The sequence below is a fragment of the Lipotes vexillifer genome, unplaced genomic scaffold (genome assembly GCF_000442215.2).
Source record: "Lipotes vexillifer unplaced genomic scaffold, Lipotes_vexillifer_v1.1 scaffold1269, whole genome shotgun sequence".
NCBI classification, from domain to species: domain Eukaryota; kingdom Metazoa; phylum Chordata; class Mammalia; order Artiodactyla; family Lipotidae; genus Lipotes; species Lipotes vexillifer.
This window is the reverse complement of record NW_006779365.1, coordinates 377,083-390,485: the sequence shown is the minus strand read 5'-3', so window position 1 is coordinate 390,485 and position 13,403 is coordinate 377,083. Positions and strand designations below refer to the sequence as shown.

General features: G+C 40.9%; 2 protein-coding genes across 3 annotated transcripts in view; one reads left to right on the top strand and one right to left on the bottom strand.

Annotated features, from left to right (window-relative positions):
* Nucleotides 1-13,403, top strand: part of PDGFD (platelet derived growth factor D) — a 235,694-nt gene that overhangs the window by 119,892 nt on the left and 102,399 nt on the right. The gene's annotated exons all lie outside the window — the stretch shown is intronic.
* Nucleotides 7,191-8,390, bottom strand: LOC103084776 (protein DDI1 homolog 1). The gene is given in 1 exon segment (XM_082930949.1): nt 7,191-8,390. A coding segment is annotated over 1 exon segment (1,200 nt).

The window sequence follows — 13,403 nt, the reverse complement described above, 5'->3', positions numbered from 1 at the left end:
AGCCTCTCTGCTAATGGGTGGGGTTGTGTTCCTGTCTTGCTAGATGTTTGGCATAGGGTGTCCAGCACTGTAGCTTGCTGGTCGTTGAGTGAAGCTGGGTGCTTGTGTTGAGATGGAGATCTCTGGCAGATTTTCGCTGTTTGACATTATGTGGAGCTGGGAGGTCTCTTGTGGACCAGTGTCCTGAAGTTGGCTCTCCCACCTCAGAGGCACAGCACTGACTCCTGGCTGCAGCACCAAGAGCCTTTCATCCACATGGCTCAGAATAAAAGGGAGAAAAAGTAGAAAGAAAGGAAGGAAGGAAGGAAGGAAGAAAGAAAGAAAGAAAGAAAGAAAGAAAGAAAGAAAGAAAGAAAGAAAGAAAGAAAGAAAGAAAAAGGAAGGAAGGAAGGAAGGAAGAAAGGAAGAAAGGAAAGAAAGAAAGAAAGAAAAGAAAGAAAGAAAGGAAGAAAGGAAGAAAGAAAGGAAGAAAGGAGAGAGGGAGGGAGGGGCAGAGGGAGGGGGGAAGGAGGGAGGGAAGGAAGGAAAGAAACATAGAAAGAAGATAAAATAAAATAAAATAAAGTAAGATAACATAAAATAAATATATTAAAATTAAAAAAAATTATTAAGAAAAAAAATTTTTTTAAAGAAAACAAACCAAAAAAAAAAAAAAACGGATGGATAGAACCCTAGGAAAAATAGTGAAAGCAAAGCTATACAGACAAAATCTCATACAGAAGCATACACATACACAGTCACAAAAAGAGGAAAAGGGGAAAAAGTCATAAATCTTGCTCTCAAAGTCCACCTCCTCAATTTGGGATGATTTGTTGTCTATTCATGTATTCCACAGATGCAGGGCACATCAAGTTGATTGTAGAGCTTTAATCCGCTGCTTCTGATGCTGCTGGGAGGGATTTTCCTTTCTCTTCTTTGTTCTCACAGCTCCAGGGCCTCAGCTTTGGATTTGTCCCCGCCTCTGTGTGTAGGTCGCCAGAGGGCATCTGTTCTTCGCTCAGACAGGACGGGGTTAAATGAGCAGCTGCTTCGGGGACTCTGGCTCACTCAGGCCGGGGAGAGGGCGGGGTATGGAGTGCCGGGCGAGCCTGCAGTGGCAGAGGCCAACATGACGTTACACCAGTCTGCGGTGCACTGTGCGTTCTCCTGGGGAAGTTGTCCCTGGTTCCCGGGACCTTTGCAGTGGCGGGCTGCACAGCCTCCCTGGAAGGGAGGTGTGGATAGTGACCTGTGCTCACACACAGGCTTCTTGGTGGTGGCAGCAGCAGCCTTAGCGTCTCATGCCCGTCTCTGGGGTCCGCGCTTTTAGCCGCAGCTCGCGCCCGTCTTTTCAGCTCCTTTGAGCAGTGTTGTTAAATCCCCTCTCCTCACGCACCAGGGAACAAAGAGGGAAGAAAAAGTCTCTTGCCTCTTCGGCAGGTCCAGACTTTTCCCCGGACTCCCTCCCAGCTAGCCGTGGTGCCCTAACCCCCTACAGGCTGTGTTCACGCCGCCAACCCCAGTCCTCTGCCTGCGATCTGACCGAAGCCCGACCATCAGCTCCCAGCCCCACCCGCCCCGGCGGGTGAGCAGACAAGCCTCTCGGCACCGATCCTCTGTGCGGGAATTTCTCCATTTTGCCCTCCACACCCCTGTTGCTGTGCCCTCCTCCGCGGCTTCGAAGCTTTCCCCCTCCTCCACCCGCAGTCTCCTCCCGCGAAGGGGCTTCCTAGTGTGTGGAAACTTTTCCTCCTTCACAGCTCCCTCCCACTGGTGCAGGTCCCGTCCCTGTCCTTTTGTGTCTGTTTATTCTTTTTTCTTTTGCCCTACACAGGTACGTGGGGACTTTCTTGCCTTTTGGGAGGTCTGAGGTCTTCTGCCAGCGTTCAATAGGTGTTCTGTAGGAGTTGTTCCATGTGTAGATGTATTTCTGGTGTATCTGTGGGGGGGAAGGTGATCTCCGTGTCTTACTCTTCCGCCATCTTCCCCTCTAGGATCTCTAATGATGTTTTTAAAATAAACCTTACTCATTAGAATATAGAAAAGCTGGATTCATAAAAGTCATTCTCCAAAGGAGGAGAAGGAGGAGGAAGGGGATAAGGAAGAAGCAGCAGCAATCATCAAAACATTCAGTGCAGTAATAAGAGACAAAACAGCCCCAGGTGTGCCCATCTCTATAGGATTGCCTGCTAAGTATACAGAGGGCAGCAGGACCTTGAACCCCATTTTTCTGATAACAGACCCTTAGAAGTTCTGAGATTCTAAAGGATAGACCCAAATATGCAAATAAGCTGGGGTTCAAAAGCAAGTTTGACTCAGGCTCTAATGTGAAAATATTTTCATTTTTAGATAACTTGCCAATGATGGATGAAGTATTATGGAAATGTAGCCAACCCTCGATCTCAGCCCAGTCCCTACCTACTTTATGAAACTGTACTTAAACCAAGAGATAATTAGTTAAAAGCAACTCAGATTTCTGGGGCGGGGGGGGTTCCCCTTTTCCTCCATTACTTCTCTTTACCTTTGTTCCTCTTCTTTAGTCTTCCAGGCTCTTGTTTATCTCAAAGAATAACTATAAATGTTAGGGTTGATTAATATCTTCATCAGCAGTTTCCTGGTGTGAATCCCAGATGACTCTCATCATTTACTCAAGTGTTTTTTTTTGTTTTTGTTTTTTTTTTGCGGTACGCGGGCCTCTCACTGTTGTGGCCTCTTCCGCTGCGGAGCACAGGCTCCGGATGCTCAAGCTCAGCAGCCATGGCTAACGGGCCCAGACGCTCCGTTGCATGTGGGATCCTCCCGGACCGGGGCATAGAACCCACGTCCCCTGCATCGGTAGGCGGACTCTCAACCACTGCGCCACCAGGGAAGCCCTACTCAAGTGTTTCTTTATGGAGTGTTGGATGTCGGCAAATGACTCTGAAAGAAGTACAACGTTTTCTTTAAAAAGGCAACATTTAATACCCGCAGTGAAGATGAAGTCATACATGCAGATATCCATTTGCCTTTTTCTCTTGGGGGAGTGGATTTTCTTCTAGAAGCAAGAGAAATTTTATGACCTGGTATTTTAAGAAAGAAGTTAGGATTATATATATGCTCTACTAATCTCAAATATTATCAGTCTTCCAGTTTGTGGCAGAATGCATTGCTTTAATCTTCAAATGCATGCTTATTAACAAAGTGATTTTCTTTTAGGTAAGATGAGTATCTCACTGGGCATTGGTAAAAGCAAAGGCTTGATGGAATTTTAAAATGGCTTGTTATTTTAAACAGGTTATGTCTATTTCATCATGTGGTCTACTTTATCATGATTTCTAAGGGAAGAAAGAAAATTAAGAACTGTTCATCATTTTTCAGGTAGTAAATTCCCAAGAGTAGATACATGTAAGTTGTATATTAGCAACCTGAACTTTAGGAGGAGAATATGGTTCATTGTTTGTTTTTTCTAGCATCAGTGATGGTCATTTTAGACATATTGAAAGTACATTTTACTGGTTTACTTATTTATTTAAAAAATAACTCCCGAATTAAAATTTATTCCTTCATTTGCACTAACATAGTACTGATTACATGTCTACCTTGTTTGTTCTTAGCTGATCACAAGACTGTCTCCTACCTCTACACAAAGCTGTAATCACCTTGAGGTCTAGAACTGTACCTTATTCTTTTTCACGCTTATAAAAACCTGGCTCAGTGCATGTTTCATGGATGTTCAATAAATAGTTGCTGAGTGTATTCTGATTACTGCTGCTCTGTTTCCATTTTTACTGGTAGTGTTTTGGTAGTCTTCATAAAATGAAACTTTGAAACAGTTTTGTGCCAGTATCTGGAATTAAAATGGGTCATGTCAAGAAGGTTACATATTAGAAAGAACGTGGCATTTGAAATCAGAAGGACTTGAATCAGGCAATCTGGGAGGTCAGGGCCTTTCAAATTGTGGATCAGGAGACCTTGGGTACAGTAAGTGGGGCATGTCTAAAATATTTTTTAAATAATAAAATATAACATTTTAAAGAAATAGGCTAGGAAAGGATAAAACATTTCATATTCAAGAATCTTTTTGTTTCAAAGATAGATGTTTGTGTGCTTTTGCCTGTGTGTGTGTGATGTAAAACTTGGTCACAATTTAAAATGCAGATTGTCAAAAAAAGTTTAAAAAACAGTAAGCTTTGGATATTTGAATGTTTCATAATAGTTCTGAGCCTTGAATTTCTTATCTGTAAAATACAGTCAAATGATAACTCTTTTGAAGGTCTATTCTGAAGACTAATGGTACTAGTATATGTAAAATATTTTACATAGTACCTGATTTACATAGGAGACATGCAAAAGATGCTGCCTTTTACTACAACTAATCCATTTAAAAGTTAATTGATTAAGATCTATTCAGGTGTATACAGGACTGAGTTAAGACTTTAAATCCATACAACTAATTTTCAAAATACTTTCTGATTTAAAAAACAATGATCTTAAAAAAGTTAATCAGCAAGGACATTGCTTAATTAATTCACTCTGTTTATTGATTTTTCTTTGAGATCACTGCTTTTCAATTCAATAGAAGTATTTTTATTTACCAATCCATGTACTCAAGTAATATATTTAGAAGCTGGAATATATCCAAATGAACATGACAGAAATTTTTAGGTGATTCCAAACTTCTCTAATGAGGAGCAGTTATAGAATCTGGTGAAAGCCTACAAAAGAGACTTATTTCAGATGACATTGATTTCATATATTAAAAGGATTGCTGTGTGCCAGAGAAAGTAAGTGTGTTCTTGAAAAAAGGAAGAATGAAGACCAACTTTTTGGAAGTTATGGAATAATAGAGTTCAGCTCAAAATAAGAAACAAAGAATTATACCTAAGTCTGGTCCTGAAACATCATAGCTACATTAGAAGTGATGTTCCTCTGAGAAGGGCGAGTGAGTGTGGTGGGATTTGATATCATGCACACTGTCTTTTTAGTTTAAAATTTTGGTGATTTTTGATTGGCTTTTATGGGTTAGAAATCCTGATACACCATATACTGAACCTTTATGTTGAGCAGCCCTGTGTGACATATGCATATGAGATATGTTTTTTGCATAAATGGACCTGAAAGCTCAGTCCAGCAGAAAACACTGAGGAGTTTGCTAATTTTTTTTTTTTTTTTTTTTTTTTCCTTGCGTTATGCGGGCCTCTCACTGTTGTGGCCTCTCCCATTTGCGGAGCACAGGCTCCGGACGCGCAGGCTCAGCGGCCATGGCTCACGGGCCCAGCCGCTCCGCGGCATGTGGGATCTTCCCGAAACGGGGCACGAACCCGCGTCTCCTGCATCGGCAGGCGGACTCTCAAGCACTGCGCCACCAGGGAAGCCCGAGTTTGCTAATTTTTATCCGTGAAGGAATCCATGCATTTATGAGGTCAGTTCCCATCTTTCACAGGCATTTAACTGCTTATCCCTGGCTTTACTCTGAATTTCTTCCTTCATTTTGTCAATTACTTTTGTCTTTAGTACTTAATTAGAAACAAAAGGAGAAAAGAAGTCTATTGGTCATTTTTAGCAACTCTACTGGATGTAAGCCCTGGTACAAATGTAGACAAGGTTTGGGAAATGATATGAGCATAGGAATACCTATAAAGAAGAAGAATACTGGGAGGCGAACTGATGATGTCTGGAAGGGGAGAGGAGACTATACAAAATGATGATTAGTCTTACCTAGAAGCCCCAAGAAAGGCTATAAAGAAGAAGAATACTGGGAGGCGAACTGATGATGTCTGGAAGGGGAGAGGAGACTATACAAAATGATGATTAGTCTTACCTAGAAGCCGACCAAGAAAGGGAGACCTACAGGGGAGGGTTTTTTTTTTTTTTTTTCTGTAGCCTTTGGAAAGGCTTTGGGTGGCTTTAGATCTTGTTGGGAAAACGTAAAGGATATCCTGGTTCATAATGTAGTCTTAGTAGCTGAAAATGACTCTCCCCTCTGAAACAGTTTATGGACGAGAAATTGAGTTGTACTATATGTAAGCTGATTTGCCTAGTTAATATAGAGCTGAAATCAGAACATATATTATTTGACTTTGAATCCTGTATTCCAATACTAGTCCTGATGGATTACTGCCCTGAAACATTTTCTCTGAGTCTATTGGCCTCAGGCAGCTGAACCTTGCCTCTTAGGGTTTTAGCTGTGGATTGTAATTACGTCAGGAATCTTCTATTTCTCACTATCAGTAGTAATGGAGAGTAGCTTTGTCAGAATGGACCATACAGCTGAATGAGGCCTTAGAGATCTCATTCAGAAATTTTCAAACGTTATTTTAAAAGTGAAACCCTTTGCTCAAACAATATTTATGTAATAACAGTTTAATATATAAAACAGACCAGAAAGAGGATTAGGGGACCTAGACCACTGTCTGTCCCCACCTCCCACTCCCACTGCAGTACAACCACGAGGCTCCCAATCTTCATGTTCCCAAGAAGCATGATAATTAAAAAATGTCTATTTGATTGCCTTTGTTTTACAACCAGAGTTTCTTTGAATGCAGAAGAAAGAGGAAATTATTTTAGGATATCCTAGGAGAAAAATCCACTACCTCAAATATGGCAGAAACAGCCTTTAGGAATGGATTTCAGTGAGCATGACTCCACAGGAGTCCAGGGGAAGGAAAGATGTAAAACATGAGGAAATTGGCCCTAATGCTGCCCCAAACGGACATTTATAAATATTAATCAACTCAAGAGTACAATTGACCAACCATTTCTAGTACCTTTCCTAAAGAAAACAAAGTCTGTGAAAATAAATGTATTTCTCTGAATATAAACACTTGTTAGTGCTGATTTAAAATAATTTTGTATAGGTGCATTGTAGCAGCTGCAGCAATGGCTTTTTCCAGGGAATTCTGCAAAATAGCAACAGGTTTGGACAAGTCATCCTATAGTTTCATAGGGCAGTGTCTCTAAAGAGGCTGGTTTTCCTTTCATGTATTATCTGGAAATCAGTTGGAGCCTCCAGAGCCTTCTTAGGATAAGGTTCAGTGATTTTTGGATAAGAGAAATGGAGGGGCCAAGATCAAGTAATCACAATTTACGTAGTGACAGCTCTGAGAACTTAGTCCCAAGGCCAGGTTTAGTGGTTACTGATGTTTTTAATGATTACATTGCCAGTGAGCTCATGTCTTATAATTTCCTGAGACCTGAGACTCCCTCAGGTGATGGCATATTTATAGACTGTTTCAATGCTTTTTTCGTCCTGAATCCAAGACTGAATGTTTAATAGTATCTGCTATTTCCTTGTCTGAAGACTCGTCTTGCCCACTTTCACTTACCAACTTAGCACATGGAGGTAACTCTCCCTCAGGAAGAAAGTAAGTCTGTGTGCTAGTCGTGCCAATCACCAGCACGTTTTTCTTCAGGTCAATGGAACACTGATGTCTCTTGAACATATCTAGCCCTAGAAGCATATCCATGGGCTGCTCCTCAAGTATAGAGAAAGAGCATTGTAAGAAATCACCTTCGATTTGAATCTGAGCTAGGTGAACTCGGCCAATAATTCTCTGCGTGCCCACACCTTTAGCAATCCCAGCCCATCGTCAGTCCACCAGCCATATGATATTACATCTCTTAGCACAAGCTTGGCTCATAATGGTCATTTGGGCCCCCGAGTCAACAAAAGCCTTCAAAGGATGTCCATTCACTTTGCAGTTGATGTAGAGCATGGCCACTTGTCCAAAACTCTCTGGAACCTCTTCCATCGCTATATTCATGTTCTCCTCAATGTTCTGCTGCTGGATCTCTTCCTCTATTTTGGCCTGAGCTTCCAAATCAAACGGGTCGGCAGAATAGAGGCTAAGTCTCTCTTGCTCTCTCAGGGACCTTTCCCTTTGCTGCTCCATCAGGACCTGAGAAAAGGTCTCCAGGTTTCTGCTAAGCAGGGCTTTGGCCAAGGCAGGATTGCATTCTTCCAGCAGGGACAGATCATGGGGGTTGGAAAGCAGCATGCTTCGGATCAGGGCGGGGCTGTCCAGCCCTTGAACAGAGGTCATCTTCTTTCCAGAGTCCAGGCTGCGGGACTGCTGGGCCGACTGTGCCCGCTGGTGCTGGTGGTGCTGCCGGGAGCTGGATGTCCCAGGCACGGCTGTCCCGGTGAAATCGCTCTGAGGCAGGCTGGATGTCTGGCCCAGAGGCCGGGGCCCCACGTTCTCCTTCTGGAGTAAAACGGCCATGTCGCCGTCTTTGAGGCCATAGGAGCCCAACGAACAGTGGTCGTCGGCAAGGAGTTGCTCCATGTAGACAATCTGGATCTCCTCGGCGGCGATGCCAGACTCAAGCTCACAGAGGACATGAAAGTTGTGGAGCTCAAAGTCAGGGCTGAACTGGAGGGAGAGGGTGACTTTGGAGAGGTCCCTCCGCACACAGTAGACAGTGAGCAGCATTGCATGGGCCCGAGAAGGCCAGCTGGGCAGAGGGCAACGGGTTGCTCACTGGCTGAATGGAGCTGGTCTCTGTAGATGGCTCAGCTGCACCTCACGACTCAGTGTCTTGTTTAGGTTCATTCACCTCTCAGGAGGGTGCAGCCACTCACCAGTCTGGGTAACCGCTCTCCAGCCTTAGTGCCTGCTGCTTGGCCTCATGGAACCTTGAGGGGACACGTGTGTTCTGAAGTCTATTTGTATGTGTGCTGCTTGGAACTTAGAATGCCTGTTCCCATAGAAAAAAAGTCACTCGAGTCCATTCGTTTCCAAGGCTAACCCTTCAAAACCTATTTAACCCATGGTCTGAAAAAGATTGTTTCAGCTTTTCCTAAACAACATATTAACATTTTGTTCTTTGAGAATTGTATTATATGTACTTTTACTTATCCCTCAAACAGTGAGTGCTTGTTTCCTACATGGGAAGTATCAGGCTATGTGCTTGGTATAAAAAAAAGATACATCAGACTTGGTGCCTTCCCTTGAGGGTCAATATAGATTGATGGTAAATGGGTAAATCACAATACCGGAGGTAAGTACTTTGCAGACGTGTTCAGCATGCTGAGGGATGTCTTTAGAGAGAGGAGACAAGTGGATGTTGAAGGATGAGCATTTCCCATGTGGAAAGTGGTGAGAGTCACTCGAGACAAAAAGAATTGTATGTATAAAGCAAGAATTCATTACAAGGCCTGTTATTTCCAGAGAAATGTGAGACATTAAACGTCTTAATAGGATAAATCTGTACATGAATTCAAATGGCAGGATATGAAGCTGGAAAAAATTCATTGGAGCCAAGTTATAAGGAGTCACATATGAGCCCAAGGAGTTTAAATATTATCAATAAGCAAGAATCCTCCCCTCCCCACCCTTCCCCCCCAGAGGGAGAGAAAAAAGGAAAAGAAAGGAAATGGAAGAGATTTGAAGCAGGTCTTTGTGATGTTTATTTGTTTTATTTAATTGATTTAAGGAAGAGGTTTCTCACAACAAATGGAAGACATACGTTTTGGCAGGAGGGTCAGGTAGAGGCTTTCACAATGGCTCAAAGTGGGAGCTCTTGCTAGAATACGAAAATGTAAGAGGCAGTGGAGAATTAAAGTGTTTCATAAGTAGAATGGACAGGATATGTTTACCCATTGGATCTGGGGAGCAGAATTGTATGGAAAACACAGAGGGTCTCTAAAATAGGAGACTGGTTAGACATAGGCCATTACCTTGAATGAATGAGTGAGAGGAGCCTTGAGGAGACCAATCTGGCATCTATTCTGTAGTAAAATGCATGGCAAATGCCACACTGGAGGCCAGATTTGCCTCACTCCCTGACCCTAGGGCACAGCCCTGCCCCATACCAGAGTGGAGGCTCAAAGGCAAGGGTAACGTGGTGTCTCAGGGCAAAAGGAAATCATCTAGAAAATCCTTGAGTGCCAGTTCTTTTTCTTTAGATTTCACAATGTGTTTTGCCCTGTAAAGAGGTCATGCTTTCCTAGCTTGGTCTTCCCAAGTATATTTTCTTGTGAACCAAAAGGTAGTCAATATCCTCTGCCTCATCCCCTCTCCTTGTTTCAAGTCTTGTCAGAAGACCTGCACTATTACTTAGAGAAAGATGTTGCATCAGTCTAAAGAACTGGGGCGGGGGGAGGTGTCCCTGTTTCTCATGTGTTTGTCTCAGGTGGAGGACTATATTTCACTCATTGCTCTAATTATCCTAATGTTTCATACTCGTATTCATTTATGTTTGGAATGTTGACTGAATGCCTACTGTGTGTGAAGCATGTGCAAAGCTTCAGGGATGCGCATGATAATGTTAAATACAGGCTGTGTTCTTAAAGGAGCGCAGACTAAAATAGAGGACACACACACACACACACAAATTGGGGGTTTAAAAAAGTACCATAGAATCTGGCAGAATGTGGGAGAAATTAATAATATATGCAGAACAAATGCAGAATATGGAGAGGGCTGTTGGGCAGGGAAGGCTTCCTGAAAGAGTTGGACTTAGAAAGATGACAAGCCAGTCATGTGGGGGTGGGCTGGGGTGGAGGACAAGGCTGAGAAGAAAACTGCCTGACTTAGAGCCTTTAACAGGAAAGGCAGCACTTCATGATAAGGAGGATTTTATAAAAATTTAGGGGAAAAAAAACTAGCATCATAATATTCTTGTAGAAAATTATGAATTATTTAGAACTATCTTTCACTATTTATAGAGATGGATGGCCCTTTGGCCCAACAATATTAAGTTAATAAATTTCTTCTGCGGTTCTTAGTGTCCTCATCAGAGATCAGTAGTGGTTTCCTCTGAGTTTGGGAACAACTATAAGGTGAGACATGTTCATATGCAAATTACTCTGCTAAGGAGCAGATGAGAAGTTGGTAGGGCTTACGTTCCACGTTCCTTTCCCCCTACCCCAACCAGCTTCAGACAATGTTTCTTAAAATCTTAATAAGTTAAGGAGATAATACTAGGGTTTTTGTCTTCTTAAGCAGTGAATAAAATTATTTTTGTAGAATAAGATATTTTTTTGGCAAAGCAGGTATTCAGGATTCACATCAAAAGCAGCCAGCAACTTTTTTCATGTTACCATTGGCTTCATACTGAACATAATTAAGTTTTATGCAGTATGCTTTATTATCTTGTTGTAATTCTTTACTTTTGGTGGCATTTTGCATTTATGTGCCTTTTACTATTTTACCCTTTACTGAGAACACACAGTGAAAAGCAAAGAGACTCAAGGTCTGGCCAATGAACTGTCATCATTCCATAGATCATAGGATGTCAGGATTGGCAGGGAGCCTTCGGATTCTGTGGTCCAGTCAACCATCTAGATCTTAAACCTCTGTTGCAATTTGCAACAGGTTTAAGCCTGGAATCTGAAAAGATAAATACAGCCTCCTGGGGCTGTTTAGTACCTCATTTTGTATATTCTTTTAGTTTTTTCATTTTACTCAGTATTATTGGTGATTCAAATACCATATGTGTAATTCTCTTACCTCAAATTTTTAATTAAAAACCTCTTTTAATTATGTAATAAATGGGGGATCATTGGGAGTATATAAAGATACTCCTAAATGTAAAATGTTCTTATACCTTAAATCCTTATTGTACAGACCACTTGGAAATGGGAGGTCTGAATTATCTAGGGGTACTAATCTGGGTAACTGAAGGTTATTGCAACTTTTCTTTAGGAGTTTTTGTGAAGTATATACTCTTACTTTTCTTCCTTGGTAAGTACAATGTAGGAACATAATTGAATCTTTCTTTGATAAGTGAGACACCTGCAAGGTCTCAGGGCTATCACTCAGAAAATCAATTCTCATTGTATACCCATAAAATAGAAAAGATGATACTTATTTCATACTGGCCAAGTAAATAACCCCAAAATTATTTTTATTTTTATTTTTGCGGTACGCGGGCCTCTCACTGTTGTGGCCTCTCCTGTTGCGGAGCAACAGGCTCCGGACGCGCAGGCTCAGTGGCCACGGCTCACGGGGGCAGCCGCTCCGCGGCATGTGGGATCTTCCCGGACTGGGGCACGAACCCGTGTTCCCTGCATCGGCAGGTGGACTCTCAACCACTGCGCCACCAGGGAAGCCCCAAAATTATTTTTTGAAGTAAATCCACAGTAATACCTTTTATAATTTGCTTCTTTATAAAAACTTAATGCAGCAAAAATCCAGGTAATTAATGGTTCCACTTAGTACAGTGAGTTGATGTTTAAAGTACCATCTCTTGCTTTACAGAGCAAAACAAATGTCTTTTATCTGAAAAAATAATATAGCTACATGAATGTCATTATGTAGTGTATACAATAATTAAACCACATTAAGCAAATATATTAGCTTGCTGTATTTTGATTCTTTCCTTTAAATACATGCCTGGTGTTACTTTAAAAATAAAGTGTAATTGAGACTTATTAAAACAGTTAAATCATCACTTGAGATTTTCAATGCCATTTAGGGAAAGGTACAGAATTTTTAAAGCTGTATTCATAGGCTGAACAACTAAGTTTCCCACTGTATTCATAGGTTAAACAACTAACTTTCCCGCTGTTTTTCTGTTTGCAATACAATACATTGTGCCAGAACTGCCACTAATGAATAACATTTATTTCTTCAGGTAGTTAATCATTTAATAGACATGTTAAAATGCTCTGATGGAAGTTTAAGCTTTTTATTAGTTTGTTTGGAAGTTTCCCCTATTAAAAAAGTTTGGTATTGCCCATTTTTGAAGCTTAAAGACCATGATAAGTCCCCTTAAATATATAAACAGATATGTAATTGAAGAAACTCATGAGACCTGAGAAATTAGTCTGCTGGGAACTCAGCTAGTGGTTTTTCTTTATTGTAAGAAAATAAAGAATATGAACAGAAGACCCACACATGCCTGCACACATGTGCACACACACACACGTGTGGAGAGAAAGAGCAAGCACACACTCAGGATATGTTTTCAATTACTTTGAGAATGCAATGAAGATGATGTCACTTTTCAGCAAGGAGTATTTTTATCATGCCTTTGTTTATTACTTTATTTTATAGATTATCACTTTAACAACATCATAAAAAGAGATGCATTTTAAGGTATACACTGCATATTGAAAGTAATATAATCTCTTGATAACTTTTAGTGTTTTCAATATATATATATACTTTCCATGTCTAAATATACATGTGTGTGTATTTTCATTTTAAAGAAAGTTTGCTGCTATGATTTTGTACTTTTTCTTAAGAATATAAAATGTCTTAAGAATATAAAAGAATATAAGAATATAAAAAATATTCTGATCTATGGGATGCCCACCTTGTTTATTGAAGGTTTAAAGATTACTTATAATTTGTGAGGGAAACATTTATAGATTAAATAAATTTAGTGTAACAAATTAAAAACAGAATAAAAACAATGTATAACTTTGTGGGTTGATAATTACTTTTCTTAACTTTCAGTGTACCTTAGATAAGGGATGTATTTATTTTCCTATTCCT